The 21,445-nt window shown below is 34.8% G+C and overlaps 1 protein-coding gene across 12 annotated transcripts in view; it reads right to left on the minus strand.

The window, feature by feature from the left end:
• ANKRD26 (ankyrin repeat domain containing 26) overlaps positions 1-21,445 on the minus strand; it is a 1,272,391-nt gene that overhangs the window by 1,189,181 nt on the left and 61,765 nt on the right. For 10 of the 12 annotated variants that reach the window (XM_077153143.1, XM_077153152.1, XM_077153089.1 and 7 more), the window contains 8 exons: positions 16,509-16,638; positions 16,146-16,207; positions 10,287-10,380; positions 8,387-8,485; positions 7,739-7,767; positions 7,572-7,653; positions 5,800-6,057; positions 3,890-3,972 (listed from right to left, as the gene is read on the minus strand). In XM_077153143.1, the coding sequence (XP_077009258.1) occupies positions 3,890-3,972; positions 5,800-6,057; positions 7,572-7,653; positions 7,739-7,767; positions 8,387-8,485; positions 10,287-10,380; positions 16,146-16,207; positions 16,509-16,638 (837 nt within the window). The remainder of the gene's footprint in view (positions 1-3,889; positions 3,973-5,799; positions 6,058-7,571; positions 7,654-7,738; positions 7,768-8,386; positions 8,486-10,286; positions 10,381-16,145; positions 16,208-16,508; positions 16,639-21,445) is intronic. The other 2 variants (XM_077153134.1, XM_077153096.1) reach the window with 2 other exon arrangements.

Raw genomic sequence — 21,445 nt, forward strand, 5'->3', positions numbered from 1 at the left:
TCCCAACAACTTATTTTTCAGAAATAGAAAAACCAATAAGCAAATTTATCTGGAAGGGCAGGGTGCCCCGAATTGCTAAAAACATCTTGAGGAAAAAAAACGAAGCTGGAGGTTTCGCGATGCCGGACTTTAAGGCATATTATGAAGCCACAGTGGTCAAAACAGCATGGTATTGGCATAAGGATAGATATATTGACCAATGGAATCGAATAGAGTGCTCAGATATAGACCCTCTCATCTATGGACATTTGATCTTTGATAAGGCAGTCAAGCCAACTCACCTGGGACAGAACAGTCTCTTCAATAAATGGTGCCTAGAGAACTGGATATCCATATGTAAAAGAATGAAAGAAGACCCGTATCTCACACATTATACAAAAGTTAACTCAAAATGGATCAAAGATCTAAACATTAGGTCTAAGACCATAAAACAGTTAGAGGAAAATGTTGGGAGATATCTTATGAATCTTACAACTGGAGGCGGTTTTATGGACCTTAAACCTAAAGCAAGAGCACTGAAGAAGGAAATAAATAAATGGGAGCCCAAAATTAAACACTTTTGTGCATCAAAGAACTTCATCAAGAAAGTAGAAAGACAGCCTACACAATGGGAGATAATATTTGGAAATGACATATCAGATAAAGGTCTAGTATCCAGAATTTATAAAGAGATTGTTCAACTCAACAACAAAAAGACAGCCAACCCAATTACAAAATGGGAAAAAGACTTGAACAGACACCTCTCAGAAGAGGAAATACAAATGGCCAAAAGGCACATGAAGAGATGCTCAATGTCCCTGGCCATTAGAGAAATGCAAATCAAAACCACAATGAGATATCATCTCACACCCACCAGAATGGCCATTATCAACAAAACAGAAAATGACAAGTGCTGGAGAGGATGTGGAGAAAGAGGCACACTTATCCACTGTTGGTGGGAATGTCAAATGGTGCAACCACTGTGGAAGGCAGTTTGGCGGTTCCTCAAAAAGCTGAATATAGAATTGCCATACGACCCAGCAATATCTACTCAAAGGACTTAACGGCAAAGACACAAACGGACATTTGCACACCAATGTTTATAGCAGCGTTATTTACAATTGCAAAGAGATGGAAACAGCCAAAATGTCCATCAACAGAAGAATGGCTAAACAAACTGTGGTGTATACATAGGATGGAATATTATGCAGCTTTAAGACAAGATAAACTTATGAAGCATGTAATAACATGGATGGACCTAGAGAATATTATGCTGAGTGAGTCCAGCCAAAAACTAAAGGACAAATACTGTATGGTCCCACTGATGTGAACGGACATTCGAGAATAAACTTGAAATATGTCATTGGTAACAGAGTCCAGCAGTAGTTAGAAACAGGGTAAGATAATGGGTAATTGAAGCTGAAGGGATACAGACTGTGCAACAGGACTAGATACAAAAACTCAAAAATGGACATTACAATAATACCTAATTGTAAAGTAATCATGTTAAAAGAGTGCATATGTAGAATGGTATGATTTCTAAATGTTGTGTTAATTCTTTTTTTCTTTCCGTTAATAAAAAAAAAAAGTACAATAAATACATTAGTTTAGCTGTAATATTTGTTACAACTCTCAAGATCAAGGTTAGGTATATTTTTGTATTTCTTCTCTCAGTCACTGCTTCCTTTTTATTTTATTATCTAAATAAATGTATTTTTAAGCCAATTAGATGGTGGGGGGTACTTAAAGCTTATTATTTTCTTTTTGGCAATTTCCTTACTGCTTATCCTGGTTCAAAAAGTCACATAGTATCTGGCTAAATTAGTTTTCCAGTTCATATGCCACTTAGAAGACACAAATTATGAGAATCTTTTCCTGAACTCCTCTTTTCTAGATTGTAGAAACCATCCATTTCTACACAATTACATATTTACACAACCCCATTTTATACACATGCTTTTTATAAGGAGAAAATCAAAATGGATCAAATAATTGATAAGGAGAAACAACAAAGAGTAGCAACAAATGAACCTCTACCTCTTTTTGAAGTTGAACTTTCTCTTTTTCCAAAGCCTGGAACTCTACTTGTAACATGCCTATCTCATTCTTAAACCTTTGCATATCTTGCTGTAATTCTTCATTTAGATACACTTTTGATGTTTTGTCACTATACAGTGGCAAAGAACTCACATTTTCTAATTTAGGTTCCATGGTTTTATAGTTATTAGTACTGCAATTATTATGTAGTGGCTTCTGGAACAAGACTTGCATTGGTTTTGTTTTCTCATAAGTGTTTATATCAGCGGAAAGACTGCTTTTTTGTTTGAATCCTACATTTCATTTCACTGGAGTGAGTAAGCCACAAATCAAAAAGACTTTGGGGATCATTAGACTGACGTACATGTCCAATGTCTAATTTCCAATTTTTGGTGTTTTGGCTTGCATTTTTTGTCATTTAGAAGCTGACTGGCAAGTGCATTCCTGGGACCCAGAATATAAATGAGATGGAAAGGCATTTTCAAGACTGGGTTCTCTTTGTTCAGGAAATGCCTGGAATACAACAGAGATAGACATTCCGAATGCATCTTTCTTCTCATGATCAAGTACACTATTTGTCAAATTAGAGGACATTTCCTTTAAGTTTACTCCTTTAGCGTTATCATGAGGTGGCTCCTCCTTAGGACAAGCAGTAATTTTGTATTTTTCACAAATTTCACCAAACTTCCGTTTTAACTCATTTGCGATGAGTTTTAAGTTATTTTTCCACTCTAACTTGCCTTGCTTGATCCACATTTCCTCATATTTTTGCATAAAAGGAAGTCTTGAATATAAAGACAAATCCTCTCTATCACATTCCTCATTCATTTCTGGTTCTTGAGACATTTTTTGCAGATGCGAAAGTGGAAGATTAATTTGATTGGTTTGGTTTTCAGATGTCTTTTCTGTCAGGGTGCACATTTTTAAAACAATTTTATCCTTAAGTAATCAAGTATGGACAAAGAAAAATTAGAAAATAATTAAAATTTAATCTTAATCTATGTTTAGCTACTCCCAAATAACTGAATTGTAACTAAGAAGTGAAAAAATAATTTGCCTTAACCTAAAATATGAAAAAAACATGAAGCAACAAACCCAATTAATTCTATGTTTGGACTAAGCTTAATTCATTTTATAACTACCAAAATTGAAATAGGAGATAATTTTTAATATTACCAAGGATTCCTCACTTTAAAAAGATTTCACCTGACCGTGTCTTGAATAGAGAGACCCCACAGTGCAAGTAAGGATTTTTTTTTTACAGATTAGTAATTGGAGAGTAGGCAAATTTTAAATGGTTAGGAACCAGGTCATTTAATATCAATCAGAAAGAAAAAGCAAATTCCTAAATTCTGATTCAAATTATATACTACAGTAGCACTGTGTACGTACATAGATTATCTTCTGTCCATATCTAATACATTCTATTGTCTACTAATGGGAATGATTTAAAATTTTTAATAGATACTGATTATTCCTACACTAAAATAAAATAGGTGCAAGACACTAAGTAGAAGAAATTAGAAGTCATTATTTGTACTTTAACACCAAGAGCCTCATTTGGGAAGATGTGATTCTCTTTTTCTTTCAAAGATAAAGTTTTACTATAAGTTGCTAAAGATTCTAGGAATAATTTAAGTTTTTTAAGGAGTTAAAATGTTTTAAAAATTGAATATTAAATTATGGTGTATAGATTTTAATATCTAGTCCAAAATGTAATTTCACTTTGGCTACATTAGTTATCAAAGCAGAAAAAACTATTATACCTGGTGTATAGATTTTAACATCTAGTCCAAAATGTAATTTCACTTTGGCTACATTAGTTATCAAAGCAGAGAAAACTATTATACCAGGAATTTTAATTTTCACATACCTGTGGCTGGTTATTTTCTCTTCCATTAAGCCTTTCTTGCTCTTCCTCTGATATCATTTTCAAGTCTGGTTCTGCTGGCAAATCTATATATTTAGTTAAAATGAACTACTTAGAACAGTTAGGTAAAAGATAAAATTTTAATAAAAATAAACAATAACATTTTAACAATTGAAAATATAAATTAAGTTTGAAGTTTAGCTGAATATTTATTTCTCCAATAAATATATTCATAATTATCCACAACTTCAACAAATGGTTCAATAATATATATGGGAGACACTAGATGTCATCAGGTTAAAAAAACATGAACACCTTAAAAAATCCATTTGCAACCTCATTATTCATGGTTTCCAAAATTACTAATTGTTACACCTCTAGCAGTGTATACCTCTTCCCTATGTATCTGAAATGTTTACATCTGTTTTTCTGAAATGATACGTTATCTATTCGGCCTCACAAATTTTGTTCATCTTTTAAGACCCTGCCTACTATATGTGAAGTCTTCCTGGATTACAGCTATCTTTCCTGGATAAATTAGTGTCTCTTACCTTGGTGCTTTCTTCTACTTTATAGATTTTCTTAGCGTATCTTTACTACCGTGAACACAATTATTTTTTACATATCTGTTCCCTTTGCTCCCAGACTGAAGGGGGACAAGATCTTCGTATAAGTAGTACTTAATTTATTCAATAATTACTTATTGAGATCCTGCTAAGTGTCAGACACCAGAGCTCAATTGAGGAAGAGAAAGGAGCCTTCTGGCGGAGAGTACAGATAAAAGGAGCTATGGGTGGCTTTTCTAGAGATAATGCCTGGGCTGAGACTTAAAGAGAGAGGCTAGCCAGATTAAAGGGGTAAAGAACAGGAAGGGGCAAGACCATCCGAGATAGCAGCAGCACAAAGAAAGAAGCACACACAGAGTGGGTATATGTCTAAAATGCAGGGATTGCTGAGGAGGGTGAACCCACAGTTCAGTGATGCCAGAGGTCACCTGCATAGACAAATAACTTTGGATTTATACTTATAGTCAATACTCTAGGAATTAACTGAGAATCTTTTGCAAAATACAATGTTAATTAGACAGTTAAGGAAGGAAAACAAAACTATAGAGGGAAAATAAAATTTCTATGATTTATTACTACAGACCTGATCATATGATTTGTTAAATTAAGGTTACTGAATTCACTGGTACATAAAGCAGAACACACATACGATGAGATTAATCAATAGACTGGGTGCCCTAATAGAACTAAAATTTATCTTCCATACATTTTTTTTTTTAATGATAGCATTCCTTAAAACTAATATTCCTTGTAAACAATCTATTCATTAGAAACAATAATAAAGCAAGGGATAGGCTATGGGGACACAATTGAGGAAGAGGCTACACAGAAAATTCTCATTGACTTTAATTAACACCAGGAAAGCCAGTTCTAAAATGTATATCATAGAAAATACAAGAGATAATTTAATATTTGGTTTTAGAAGGTGCTTTTTAAGTTATATTTGAATATAGTTATAACTAATATTTGTGAATTCCGAGCTATAAAAATAAAGCTAAGAAACCTCGTTGTGTTCGAATAGACAATCTGTAGATTTCTACCTCATTTTTCCTTCTAGTCTCAAAGTTCTGAATAATTCAAGTCTGTCGCGCACTCTTAAGTGTTCGCTAAATACTAACCTGAATGAAATTATTCCTTCTACTAATTCTATTTTGTTATTTATACATTGTTTTAGTTAATGAATGCAAATGCCTTGCTTAAAAGGAGTTCTATTTGGTTTGTAGGCTGCATGAGGGGAGTAAACACAAAAGTAAATTTTGTCATGAAATGATTTTTCTAAGTCAGAACTATAGTATAGAAGCCACACAGAGGTACTCTAGGGTTGAATTTTCTATGCTTCTTTATTACCTTCTCTGTTCTCTTTCTTGTCTGATAGCTGTGATTCACACAGGTCATGGAGAGAACAATCCCCCAATAGAAATACAGCTCCAATATTAAACTTTTCTTTATCTATTAAGGTCATCTGTCCAAATTCTGTGGATGCTGACTGATTTTTGGTGATCGACTGTGATACAAATGGACATTTATCATCAGCTTTCAAATCCCCAGATGTTTGGCAAATCTCATTATTGAGGGTCAAACTAACAGAATCCCAATCTGAAAAATCTGAAAATAAAATTTTCACTTATTAATAATACAAATTTGACTATTACACAAATTCTCTCTTCAGAAAAGTAGTCCTATGTTACCTCCTCTCTCACAAAACATACTACTTTTTCATGGTTGACTATATTTTACGTGTTATACTTGCCATTCACTTAGATAAGTTTAATTAAACATTGCCTCTCATTATTTTCTACATTTTTATTGTTTAGGATTACCTACTTTGATTTACTCAGCAATCTCTGTTACGTATTTTGTTTCCCACAAGAGTTTTACTTATTAAAAACTAAGACTCATCAGGGAAATAATTTTTTGTGTTATCAAAATTTATATGTATGTTCCAAAAACATGAGTTTTTAAAAAAAGTTTAATGAATTTATTATTTTAAATTAAAAACTACTTTAACACAATGGTCTTTCCTGAATACACCAATATAATGAGAATTTAACTTTTAAGCCTTGGATAGGCATGATTAATTTTAATGAGAAATGATAACCTTAAATGACCTAATTGTTTCCATGTAAAAACAGGATAAGTCTAGGTCCATGCAAGATCCAAAGAGTACAGAGTGCCATAATATAGGAAATGAATATAAAACGAAAATATTTTTTCTTTTTTTAAACACAACTGCCTGTACACTTAATAAAATGTTAAACTATCAGGTTTAAACTTCTAAAGAAAAGTGAAAGAAAAAAGCAAGAAACGCAGTAGTGAAACTGTAAAGGCCATTTTATCACCAACGGCCCCATTAACATTTCATATCCATGAACACTAAATAAGATTTAAAACAATGGTTCTAAAACATGATCTGAGAATCCCTAGAGTCCCCAGATTGATTCAAGGGGTCCAAGAGGTCAAAACTATTTTTATAATAATAGTAAGATATTATTCGCCATTTTCACTCTCATTCTCTTATAAGTAAACAGTGAAGTTTTCCAGAGAGCATGGGTTAATATCATAAGTCTAATGGCTAATGGAATGTGTGATTGTGTTTGCTTGTATTTACCAAACAACACATGCATGCGTGTGCACGCACACACACATGCACACACACACACACACACAGCCTGCTAATCAGAATATCTGATTGGCTTAAGATACTAATTTTAGTGTAAAGAAACTAAAATAAAATAATTAAAATACAATTGACAGGAGAAGCTTTACCCTAGGTAAAGGTTAAAATTCAACAAACATTTTAAAATACCAGAAGAATCTTAAGAGTTCCATTATTAACCTCTGTGGATCCCTAAGTATTGGGATTCTAAACAGGGAATTTTAGGATGTGTAAAACATAGAAACACCTAAGTTAGAGCCTACATTTAAAAAATCGTTTTCTTATTGTAAATATTTTTTTCAAACATGAATACCAACAATAATATATCTGCATTATTTATGTCAGGTATTTCAATCAAATTTGTAAAAAAAAAAAAAAAAGAATTCAGATAAAGAAGACTGTGAGCATTTCAAATATCTTAGCATACTTCTTTCCAGAGTTACATTTATATTGCAAAATTTACCTGACTTGGATGCTTGAACATCATTGATTCTTACTGCTTTATTAGGTGCAGAATCTTTCATTTCAATGACAGGCTGGATGGACTTTGAAATAACATGATTAATAAATAAGATATATTTCATACAATCTGTAGTTAATAACTGAAGATGAAAATATGAAAGTTATTACCTGCAAATGAGGATATTTCTCAGGAGAATCTAAAAAGCAAAAGGAATATATGTAATCAAGTACATGTGAATATGATAAAAGCCAAGCCACACATTCATGCAGAGTTAGTATCGCGCTGAATTCTCATGCTTAGCTTTGAAAATGATTACTTTAGTTTACATGTGGATTTTTTAGTTAGGGCAGCAACGTGACAGAAATATGAATCCATTATAAATACTGAAGAAAAATAGAAATATAGTTGGACGCAGTTGAGCGTCCAAAAGTGAGATAATATATCAAATGACTGCAACTTACACAGAAAAATGCACATATACCAGTATGAGCATGCTGACTGAAGGGGAGAAAAGTGATCCTTAATCAGAAGAGTAAATCAAGATCTTGAGAGGATAAATGTCAAAGCTGATGGCAGAATGCAACAGCATATCTTGAATGCAATACATCATGGTCATTTATACCATTATACTACAAGTATTTCGTATTTCATGTTCTTCAATTGGTTCCATAATTTAAAAAATAAGCACTCATGATGACAGTTTAGTTGCATGCATAATTCATTTCTCATCAGAGAAATAAAGTGATCTGAATTGATCTGCCTGGATATATACTTGTAGAATAATAATGAACACAAATATTCATTTTTTTCCATACCCATGTGGGCTACTGGTATGCCTACATTTCTTGTATCCTCTAGCTCAGCCATCTTAAAGTTTCTTGATCCACTCATGCAAGAAGGTATATAAACCACATCTAAGAAATAATGTATAATGACCTTTCAACATTGAAATATGGTTATCAAAAAGGAAAAATTTAATTGCCAGAAGTAGATATTAATAACCTTTTATATTTACAACCAGTGTAGTGGTCTTTTAATAAATTTAGTAAAGTGTTAGGGGAAATAATTTCAGTATTCAGGAAATGAATTCTATAATTTCTTTTATTACCAAAACTAGTTTGTTTTGGCATATAACACTAGCCTTTAAAGGATTTTTGTGAAACAGCCATCTTACCAAAGAATTACCTACCTTACAAAAAAACAGCCAATCCTTTTCTATTAAAATTAACCTCATTTGAATAACTAACACCATCAATATTTCTTTGATGCCTGACAGAGAAGAGGAAGAGAACTGAGTAGCTAAAGTTTACCCAAGTCCAGCACTCCCTCCTGCTTCCTGCTTCCATTCTCCTGAGCAACAAGTATCTAATCTTCTTCACAGGAAAATATACTAAAGTCATTTAAGTGAGTTCTCTCAAGTTTCCTCACTACTAACTCCAAAATTACCTTGCTAACTCCTTTTCCTCCCACCCCTAACTTCCCTCCTGATCTTCAAGAGTCATCTCTAGATCTGTGGTCTTGAGTAATACTCTTCTGCATGCTTTTTATGAGTTATCCTCACCATTACTTTTCTCTTGTTTAGCCGTGGTATCTTGCATCTATAATTTCTATTCATCTCTTTTGCCCCTTCCTCCCTATCTATCAACTTGCTCAGAAACCAAAGCAAAATAATGCCTTTAAGCCTGTTATGATGTGAACTACTACCCATCCCAGGGCTCTTCTTCCAGGTTTTTTAAGGGGAACACTACACCCTTTCTGTTCAAAGTGTAGCCTCAGGACCAGCAGCACTGGCATCACCTGGAAGCTTGTTAGAAAGGCAAAATCTCAAACCTACTGATTCAGAATCTACATTTTTATTTTAACAAGGTCCCCAGGTGATTCATAAAAATCTGAGCCATTCTGGTCCATATGAGTCTGCTTCCACATTTCTGACTTACTCTTTTAAACTAAATTCTTCCCTATCACTTCCCCAAAACTGAGACTGGATTAAAAATCATAAAATTATAAAAACCTTTTTTAAAAAAACTTATAAAGGACTTTTTATTAGGCTTTAGCATCCTTGCAATCTCCAAAACTGAACCTGCCCTCTTCTTTCAATTCTCTTATTTTGGTTTATGTGATACTATCCTATTAAGCAGCAACACTTTAAATAACATTATAGACAATTACAGCTGGCCATATGTGCCATATTTTTCCATGATAGATAAAACATAGCCCTTGCATGAGCAGGTGCCACAATCATTAATGCCTTCCAAACAGTGGGGAAGAGAGCCTAAGTGGGAAATTACCACTTTACTTCTCGGTTGAGTTTGGTACAGGAATCTCACTTTACATTCATTTTGCATTTCTAACAATCTGTTCTTCCTTTTTCTAAAGAATAATTTTTATATATTTTACCACATTCCATTATGCACTAGGATTCTTTTCCTTCATTTACTCCCTGTATTCTCTGCCCTTCTCATTCATTCTTCTTTCTATCTTTATGCCTTTCCTCTTCCTTATTTCCTGACTGTCCTTAAGTTCACTTCTTTGGGAACACTCATAACTTTCAATCTGTTGTTGGCATCTTCTCTAATCATATACAACTTATCTCCACTTTACTTCTCTTTTTTCTACACTATGCATTTAATAGGTGATTTCTATTAGAAAACACCAGTGCTTGTATATCAAATAAATATTCCGTCAAACAAAATTTTTATAAAATGCAGTTTTTACCTTCTAATTGTCCATTTAATATATTTTTTCCTTTTTGATCTGTGGCTCCAGATAAATGAGTAACATACTTCTGTGGAAGACTCTCAGAGACACTCTGTTAAAATAATGAATTGCACAAAGATTTCCTAATTACTTTCTGAGAAAATATCTGAATTTCCTAGTTTGAAAGCAATTAGACCTAAAAATAAGAAAGCATGTATTAAAAATAAAAGCATTTAAATGGAGAACCTCATATATAGTCTCTAGTCCATGTCTGTTATTTCCATTTGGCTCCTGACTCTGTAAAGTGGGCAAGCAAACATATTCACACACAAAACACTTTTTTCATACTTCTTTTATATTTCAACAAAAAACTAACTTCATAATATGCAACTCTAATTTGTATTTCCCACCAAAATAAGAGGACATTCAAAAAACATGTACTTAAACAAATTCTTTAGTAAGTACATTTGTTCCTTAATAAGTACATTTGTTTAGAAAGTACTTATTGTTTAATAAGAGCAGCATTAAACATTTAAAATAAATATTTCTGAATGACAGAATTTTTTTACTGTTATAATAAGATGTTTGGCATAAGGAACTTTGGAGTACATTATACTGAGTATAAACATAACATCCTAGAAGTTGCTTCATAAACAAGGACTTATAGGAACCTAATTATTTTTTATAACAAATGAGAGCTAATGCATCAAGAAAATTTTTTTTCAACTTTTACTACTAAGAAAAATAATTGAATAAAATGACAAAGTAGTAAGCTTCTTCTTTTTTGTTTAAATAACAAACAAAAATGAGATATAGTATGCAACTTTCCACATTAAGAATTCTTTCAAAAAAGTATAGTAAGCTTTAATAAGAAGGGAAGGATACAAACATTTATTAAGCATCTAAAATATGCCAGGCACTTATTATGAACATTTTCCTTTCCACTACAATAAGAAAAAAGATCATTATGATAATAGCTATCCCACTTCTTGCTGATCACTCTAATAAGACGTTAGATTAAAATGGTGAATAAGATATACAAGACAGTTGCTGTCCATTGTTCTGTCCAGAATGATCTTCTCCCAAACTTTCAACTGACTGGCTCCTTTTCATCCTTCAGTTGGCAGCTTAAAGGTCACATTCAGAGAGATCTTCCCTCACTATCTAAACCCCATACCCTCGACACAGCCCCATTAGAAACTCATCAAATATTCTCTAAGCTAACATTCTAAGTATCCTTTATACAAAGCACTTACAATGACTTGTTTTTCTGTTCCTACCATTACAACATAAGCCATCATTTTATACTCAGAGTCTAACTGCCTGGCACATAGTTGATATTCAACAACAGAGATGTAGTCAAGGTCAAAATGTCTAAAATCTCATCAGGAAGGCTTCAGGTGCCAAATCACTATATAACTAGAGGATATCCCAGTACTAGTCTATTGAAACCTAACAAACCAAAATTATAAATCTACACACTCATTCTAACTTCCTCCTTCATTTACTGACACTACTACCATTTATTGTCCTTAAGGGTCAACGAAGTGTGAATCAATATTTATTAAGTCATTACATACCAATTTATCATTTTATATTACATTTGTACAGCACCCTTTATAGTTTTCATATTTGTTGCCAAATTATACATACCTGAGAGGTGGGTATGAGTACCATTTTTATGAATGAGATAACTGACATTCAAAAAGGTTAAGTAATTTTTTCAAGATCCCATAGCTACTGACAGAACTAGGCACGCTAACATGACTTTGGACTTCAAATACAGCACTTATACCTCAATTCAACAGCTGCCTGCATGTAAGGGATCAGGACCTTCCCATCTCCTTCCACAGCAGTCACCTTGGTACAGCTCACTATTACTTTATTCATGCGTTACTACAAACATGGCTGTCACAAAGGGTTTCAGGCATTCTATTTAACTATCCAAAATAGTTTTTACTTATTAAAATACCACTAAATAAAACTGTTTTTATTGTAAACCACATATTTATTACTATTCCCCATGCTTTCTTGTCCTGAAAGGTACCTTACAAATACACTTGACCATCCAAATATAATAATACTTCCAAGCCCCAGGCATTAACTTTTCAAGTTCCAAGCTGTTAAGAACTACTATAGTGCAAAATTGTTTTTCTTTGAAACTCATTAGGACTATTACACACAGAATCATATATTTAGCCATATGTTGACTTGAAATAATCTCTAGATTTTTAATTATTATTTTTATTACAGAAGGTGTAGATTCACAAAAAAAATCATGCAGAAAATAAAGAGATCCCATATACTCCACACTATACATACAGTGTTTCCTATTAACACTGTTGTGCCAGTTTGAAAGGATGTATGTACCCTAGAAAAGCCATGTTTTAATCAAAATCCCATTTCATAAAGGCAGAATAATTCCTATTCAATACTGTATGTTTGAAACTGTAATCAGATCATCTCCCTGGAGATGTGATTTAATCAAGAGTGGTTGTTAAACTGGATTAGGAGTGACATGTCTCCACCCATTTGGGTAGGTCTTGATTGGTTTACTGGAGTCCTATAAAAGAGGAAACGTTCTGGGGAATGAGAGATTCAGAAAAAGCAGAGAAGAACGACATAGCCATGAGAAGCAGAGAGCCCACAAGCCAGCGACCTTGGAGATGAAGAAGGAAAATGCCTCCCAGGGAACTTCATGAAACAGGAAGCCAGGAGAGAAAGCTAGTAGATGACGCCGTGTTCACCACGTGCCCTTCCAGCTGAGAGAAAAACTGTGACTGTGTTCGCCATGTGCCTTCTCACTTGAGAAACCCTGAACTTCAGTGACCTTCTTGAACCAAGGTATCTTTTCCTGGATGCCTTTGCTTGGACATTTCTACAGACTTCTTGTACTTGGGACATTTTCTCAGTCTTCGAACTGTAAACTAGCAACTTATTAAATTTCCCTCTTTAAAAATCATTCCATTTCTGGTATATTACATTCTGGCAGCTAGCAAACTAGAACAACTGTGCATTAGTGTGGTACTATTGTTACAACTGATGAAACAATATCATTTTAACTATACTATTAACTATAATCAATAGTTCACATTAGGGCTCACTGTTGGCATTGTACAGTCCTATGCATTTTTCTTCCTTTTATTCTTTGTTCTAGTAACATATGTAATATCTAAAAATTTCCCCTTTTAACCACATCCAAATATAATTGAGTGGATTTAATTACATTCACAATGCTATGCTACTATCACCACCACCCAGTACCAAAACTTTTCCATCACGTAAACAGAACCTCTGTGCTAATTAATCATTAACTCCTTATTCCCTACCCTTAACCCAGAACTGATAACCTAGTTTGTGACTCTATGAATACACTTATTCAAATTATTTCCTATCAGTGAGATCATATCAACATTCGTCCTTTTGAAAGACAGTTTCTTAAGAATTATAAAATTCTTGGTTGGCAACTGTTTTCTTTCAGCAAGTTAAATATTTCAACCCATTGCCTTCTTGCCTCCATGGATGAGAAATCAGCACTTAATCTTATTGGAGTTCTCTCGCATATAACATGTTGCCTTTCTCTTGCAGCTTTCAGAATTCTCTCTCGTCTTTGGCATTCAACATGGTGAGTACTGTATGTCTGGACATGGTTCTCTTGGAGTTTATCCTGTTTTGAGTTCACTGGGCATCATGAATGTATACATTCATGTCTTTCTGTTAAATTTGGGAGGTTTTAAGCCATTATTTCTTGGAATAGTCTATGTGCCCCTATCTCTTTTTATTCTCCTTTTGAGGTGCCCATAATACGTATATTGATATGCTTGATGTTGTCCCACAGGTCTCTTAGGCAGTATTCACTTTTTAAAATTCATTTTTCTTCCTGCTCCTCAGTCTGAATCATTTCAATTGTCTTGTCTTTAGGTTCACTGATTCTTCAGCCAATTCCAATCTGCTGTTGAAATCCTCTAGGAAATGTTTCATTTTAGTTATTGTGGTCTTCAATTCTAGTACTTTTATTTGGTTCCTTTTTCAAATTTCTATGTCTTCACTGAAATTCTCAAATTGTTCATTTATTGTTTTCCTAATAGTCTGTAATTTTTTTTCTCTGTTTTCCAATTTCTCCTTGATATATCAAAGGTCATTTTCTTAAAGTCTTTATCCAGTATGTCCAAAGTCTGGCATTCTTTGACAGTTCCTGGATATTTCTCTTATTCCTTAGGATGGACCATCATTTCTTGTTTCTTTGTTTGTCTCATAATCTTTAGTTGCACACTATACATTTTTAATATTTTTAATAGTTAACTCTGGGATTTAGTCCCTGTGTTAGTTAGATTCAGTTGTCAACTTGGCCAGGTGAGCACACCTAGTCTTGTTGCTGCGGACATAAGCCAACCGTACGTGAACCTCATCTGTTGCCAATTACATCTGCAGTCAGCTAGGAGGCCTGTCTGCTGCAATGAGTGATGTTTGACTTAATTGGCTGGTGCTTAAATGAGAGATTGCAACGTAGCACTGCTAGCAGCTTGGCATTCCTCATCTCAGCACTTGCAGCTCAGCCCGGGCCCTTGGAGATGGAGAAAGAAATTACCCCGGGGAAAGTTGTTGGAACCCAGGGCCCTGGAGAGAAGACCAGCAGAGACCATCCTGTGCCTTCCACGTAAGAAAGAACCTCAGTGGAAAGTTAGCTGCCTTTCCTCTGAAGAACCAACAAAATAAATCCCCTTTTATTAAAAGCCAATCCGTCTCTGGTGTGTTGCATTCTGGCAGCTAGCAAACTAGAACAGTCCCCGAGCTGTTTCTTAAGTTTGTATCTAGCTAGTGATATGACAGAGATTTCCTTGAGTGTCAAGCACTAACAAAACAGACAAACCAATACAAAAAAAAATCACCTTTCACAGTCTTTGCAGATTGGCTCTGCACTTGCTGGTACTCTGCTTCAGAATTCAGCCCTTCTATCAAAAAGATCAGCCCAAGGCAAAAGTGAAGGACAGGATCTTCTCTGTCTTTTGTCTTGCCCTGGACTTAGAATCCCTCGAATGTCTCTTCTACTCCCTAGGAAACAGACTCACACCCTCTCCAAGATGTTCTATTGTATGTCTTAAAGCCAGTAATCCTTTGCCTCCGACACTTAATTGTTTATTGTTTCTTATCTTGCTTAACTGTTTCCTACATTGCTTAACTGACTTCTTTCTTAACTGCTTTAGCTAGGAGGGCAAACCAGAGACCAGTGCTCTGGTTCAGTCTTTCAGGCTGTCACACAATAGGTTGGCACCAACAAGCACCCCAGTTATACATGTAAGGATTACTCTGCTTTCTTTAGAACAGGGCCAGGGACCTACAATGGGAGTACCATCCACACTATGTTGGGGAGTGGGTGAAAGTAAGTCAGTGAGGGCACCACAAGCTTCTCCTACCATTTCTAAATTACCTTTTTTTTATTAAGCACTTGCCCAATTACTGCGACCCTTTAACTATTTTCTGGAGTTTTGAAAAAGATGGCTCTCTGTCAGACTTTGTTAGTTGTGGAAAGATTCTATGGGGAAACAGCACTTGGAGCATCTTTTGCTGCCATCTTGGTCAACTGGAAATCTCTCTAGTTTTTCAGATAAACTTAAATTCAAAACCCAAATTGGCTGTTTGTGATTTCTAAGCCTTGCTTTTTGCTCTACATACACTGGGTTTCATTAAGTGGATTCTGCAAATTAGTGAATCATACTATGCAGCCATATTGTACATAATTACTTGATTAACTGTATGTTTAAAATATAATGAAATAATTCCCAGTAGGCATATGAGGAGATGAGAAAGTAAGGTCAAAGCAACCTCTTTTACTTTTTAATATCACTTAATGCTTATACTTGAAGAAAATAATAGTACCTCAGAATCCCAAGGTGATTCTATATCTTCCTCTTCTCCCAATCCTAGAGCTGACATCATATCTATAAAATACAGTCACAGATATCCTGAGCACATTCATTACTATGACTATTAAGTACATGTATAAGTCTATCTGCATTCATGCATATTTCAATAAAACAAAAGTTACAGCAAAAAAGAACATCAGAGTTTTGAAGTAGTTTCAGGAAGAAGTTAGTAGTAGTTTGGATATGTATTAAGAAAGACAGCAAAAGCAAAATTTTTCAAACTAATGAATATCATATTTATAACATCATATTTTCAATTAAGTTCTTTATAATTGTATTTAAACAAAGAAAAATTTTCAGTTATTCACTAACTTACCATTTCTACTATTTTTGTGTCCTCCAACCACAAAAGTCACACTGTCTTTATTCATTTGTTCTCTCGGAGAACTATCAACAGTACCAATATCATCTTCTTCTTTTACAATTGCTGGTTTTGTTGTTTCTTCCTGTAATTGAAAAAGGGAAAAAAAAAACCAACTTCAGGAAACATATTCATTTGTTTTGTTCACCCACTCATTCAGTCAGTAAGTCAGCAACAAGGCAACAAACACTTATTATATCAAATCATAGGTACTATCCTGGGAGTAGCTATAAAAATAGGAGGGTTTCTGACCTACATTCTAGAAGGGATAGAGATACATAAAAACAAATAAGGACAGAAAAGTTGTCATTTATTAGTTCTACAACTGAATTGGTTAAAGAACAGTAGGGTCACTGAAGAGCAGACGGTTCTATCTGGGGAGCTCTTGAAATGATGTAAGATAGGGCTATCTCTTGTAAGACAGAAAGGTGCAGAGGAGGGTGTGAAGGACATTCTAGATAGAATGGCAGGAGTAAAAGGATGTGGCATAAAACAACCTGCTAAAAGAGTATACAGAAGTAGTGTAGTTGAAAGGGAACATAATTATTGGGAATGGATCAAAAGATAAAACCAGAGAATTAGGGCCAGGTCCCAGAGGTATCACAATAGAATGTAAACTTTCCCCTTAGGTAATGGGAATCCACTGCAAGTTTCTAGGCAGAGAAGTTATATCATCACATATATATTTTAGAAAGGTCACATGAGCAGCAATGTAAAAATGAAAATAAGGGGAGCAGATCAGAAAAAGTATTTCAAAATTATCAGTGAAAAAGTGAATAAATGTAGTAAGAGTAGGGAGAAAAGTGAACGGACACACAAAAAGCTGATAAGAAAGTATAAAATTCTGTGTTGACTGAGTGGATGTGGTGACTGGAGGGATGGAGTTCAAGGTTTTCTCCATTTATGTGTCTCAGGAGTGCGATTTACCAAAATGGTGGAAATGGATGACAGAGTAGATTAGAAAAGGTCAGGAAGGGTCAGTGAGAAGGCCTTCACTTTTGGATGTACCAAATTTGAGACAGCTGGACACTAAAAAGAAAGATGTGGATACACATTTGGAGTAAGAGTAGATGAGCTTACTCAGAAAGAGCATATGGTAAAAAACGGTTAATATTTGTAAAATACATTAAACTGGTATTATTAAATAATGCAGGCCTGTACCAAACTCTGAAATCTTGAGAATGAAAATAAGAGCAGGAAAAAAACCCACAGGATTTAATTTTCCAATCATATATTTCAACATCTGGTTCAAGGATAAAATATATATATTTACACATATATAATATAATTTTATTAATATATGCAAATACTCATTTCTGACACATTATGGTAATATGCACTTTTACATTTAATGAAAAGATTTACTCTAAAACACCAACTCAGGATGCTACAAATGGCTCATTTTGAAAAATTAACCTTAAAGAGAAATTTTCAATTTTACATCCTAGAAATGCTTATATGATTATAGAACTATGAGGCATTTTAAGCATTATTATGATACAAGAAAAATGTAAAACCCTATTTTAAAATTCACTAGGTTTATTTTTTTCCCTATGAACACCATACAAAACCTCTAATTTTCTATCATATACTAAACAGGATGGTAGTCAAAGACTGGAAAACAACACAACATTAAAAAATGAATAAAGCTCTGACTATCCAAATGGAAGATTGAATAGTTTTGAGATATGCCAATGATTATCAGGCAGGAACTAAAAAAATAAAATCAATAGGATTTCTGAGTTTTAGATAAGATATGAACAACATACAAAACCTCTAATCTTCTATCATGCACTACACAGGATGGTAATCAAAGACTGGAGAAACAGCACAGCATTAAAAAATGAATCAGCTTTCCTGAGATAGAAGAGGCAAGATGGCAACTTAGTGAGATGTGGGATTTAGTTCCTCCTTCAGAGCAGCTAGTAAATAGCCAGGAACAGTTCAGAACAACTGGTGGGGCCACGTGAGTGACCAGACACATAGGGTACACCAGGCTGAACAAGCTGGATCAGCTGCTAGTCCACCCAGAACCATGAGTCCCCTAAGCCGTGGAGGCCAAAGCCCTTCATGTACAGGCTGCTTCCCAGAGGGGAAAGGAAAGGGACTCTACTAGCAGCAAGGGACTGAGCTCTACTAAGTTCCAATCTGTGGAATTAATTAACAAATTCTGACTACTAATAATAGTCCCCCAGCTCAGATGACCTCGAGTAAAAGCTGAAGTTGTTGGTTTATGCCCCAGGGCAGAGGGGGCAGGGCTGACGGAAAAAGAAAAATAAAACACAGAGATTTTTTTGAATTGGACAGCAGAAAATACTTGAAAGGATCTGGGCCCTGAAGGAAAAGAGGGGGTACACAGGACCTGGAGATACACAGAGCAACATTAAGCTCTTGATTGGCAAACCCGAGGAATCAGGATCCTGCTCTGAAAAGGATTTTTTTTTCTTTTATTTTTTTGTGGCTGTGTTTCTATGGTTTGACTGCTCTTTGGAAACACCTGCAAGGCTTCTCAGGCTCCAACTTCCCCAGTCAAGAGCAGAATTAAGCTCCTCTGAGAGCTGGTCTGGAGGCTGTTGCCTTCCCCAGGAGAGGGATGGGGCCCAGCTCAGGTGGAATCTCTCCCTCAAGGAATTCAGACCCCAGGGTCTGGAAAACTGAAGCAATTAAAGCCAGCCTACAACCTCTCCTCTGTCTCAACTATGGCCCCAGCAGGGAGAGCCTGCTGAAGTTAAAGGGACCATATCACCTTATGCTAGTGGGACCTGCAGGCAGAAAATGCCACATACTGGGCATGACAGGATAAACACATAGAGTCCAGAGGCTTCATAGGAAAGTCTTTCAACCTGCTGGGTCTCACTCTCAGGGAAAACTGATGCAGGTGATTCTTCCCCCTGAGAGGAGGTCAGTTTCGTCTGGGAAAATCTGACCGGGGTCTGTAATACCTAAGTAGACCCTACTAAATGGAAAAAAAAGATGGCACAATACAGGCAGGGCAAGAAACAAGAAAACAAGAAATGGAAAATTCTGATCTGTTAAACAAAACTGAAGCTAGAATAAGCTGAACTGAATGTCAAAGAACAGACAGACAACAAAGTAATCCAGGATGAAAATCCTAGGTAAAACAGTGAAAACAATCTCCAGAATAAACTAATAAAGGAAATTAAATGCCTAGATACCAGCACAAAATAATGAAACATACTAGGAAAATTGAAGATATAGCCCAGTCAAAGGAACAAACCAAAAATTCAAACGAGATATAGAAGTTGAAAGAATTAATTCAGAATGTTCAAACAGACATGGAAAACCTCATGAAAAAATCAAATAAATGAATTGAAGGAGGATATAAAGAAGGCAAGGGATGAGCAAAAAGAAGAAATCAAAATCTGAAAAAACAAATTGCAAAAACAAATTGCAGAAATTATGGGAACGAAAGGCACAGCAGAAGAGATGAAAAAAATGGAAACCTACAATGTTAGATTTTAAGAGGCAGAAGACAGGATTAGTGAACTGGAGGATGGGACATCTGAAATCTGACAAGCAAAAGAAAATACAGGGAAAAGAATGGAAACATATGAGCAGGGACTCAGGGAAATGTAAGACAACATGACACGCACATGTTGTGGGCATCCTAGAAGAAGAGAAGGGAAAAGTAGGAGAAAGACTAATGGAGGAAATTATTACTGAAAATTTCCCAACTCTTATGAAAGACTTAAAATTACAGAACCAAGATAGATAGATCCCAAACAGATGTACTCTAAGACACTTACTAATTAGAATGTCAGATGTCAAAGAGAAAGAGAGAATTTTGAAAGCAGCAAGAGAGAGGCAATTAATCACATACATGGGAAGCCCAATAAGACTATGTGTAGATTTCTCAGCAGAAACCATGGAGGCAAGAAGACAGTGGTATGATATATTTAAGATGCTAAAAAGAGAAAAACTGCCAACCAAGAATTCTATATCCAGCAAAAATGTCCTTCAAAAATGAGGGGGAAATTAAAACATTTTCAGACAAAACATCATCAAGAGAATTTGTGACCAAGAGACCGGCTCTGCAAGAAATACTAAAGGGAGCACTAGAGACAAGATAGGAAAGGACAGGAGAGAGGTGTGTGGAAAAGAGTGCAGAAATGAAGACTATCAGTAAAGGTAAAAAAAAGAAAAATCAGATGTGATATATAAAATCCAAAAGGCAAAATGGTAGAAGAAAGGACTGCTCTTTACAGTAATAAAACTAAATGTTAATGGATTAAACTCCCCCAATTAAAAGACATAGACTGGCAGATGGATTAAAAGACAGGAACCCTCTATATGCAGTAAATCAGTAAATATGTTAAGGCAAATGAAAATGAAAATACAACATATCAAAACTTAAGGAATGTAGCAAAGACAGTGCTAAGAGGGAAATTTATTGCCCTAAATGCCTATATCAAAAAAGAAGAGCAAAAATCGAGGAATTAACTGTTCACTTGGAAGAGCTAGAGAAAGAACAGCAAACTAACCCCAAAGCAAGCAAAAGGAAAGAAATAATGAAGATTAGAGCAGAAATCAGTGAAATTAAGAACATGAAAACAATCGAGAAAATCAACAAAACTAGAAGTTGGTTCAATGAGAAAATCAGTAAGACTGACCCTTAGTGAAGTTGACAAAAAGAAGAACAGAGAGGATGCCAATAAATAAAATCAGAAAGAGAAGAGGAGACATAACCACTGACCCTACAGAAATAAAGGAGGTAATGAGAGGATACTATGAACAAGTTTATGGTAATAAACTAGACAATGTAGATGAAATGGACAACTTCCTAAAAAAGCATAAACAACCAATATTGACTCGAGAAGAAACAGACGACCTCAATAAGCCAATCACAAGTAAAGAAACTGAATTAGTCATTA

This window comes from Tamandua tetradactyla, chromosome 1 (assembly GCF_023851605.1).
Source record: "Tamandua tetradactyla isolate mTamTet1 chromosome 1, mTamTet1.pri, whole genome shotgun sequence".
In the NCBI taxonomy this organism is placed as follows: Eukaryota; Metazoa; Chordata; class Mammalia; order Pilosa; family Myrmecophagidae; genus Tamandua; species Tamandua tetradactyla.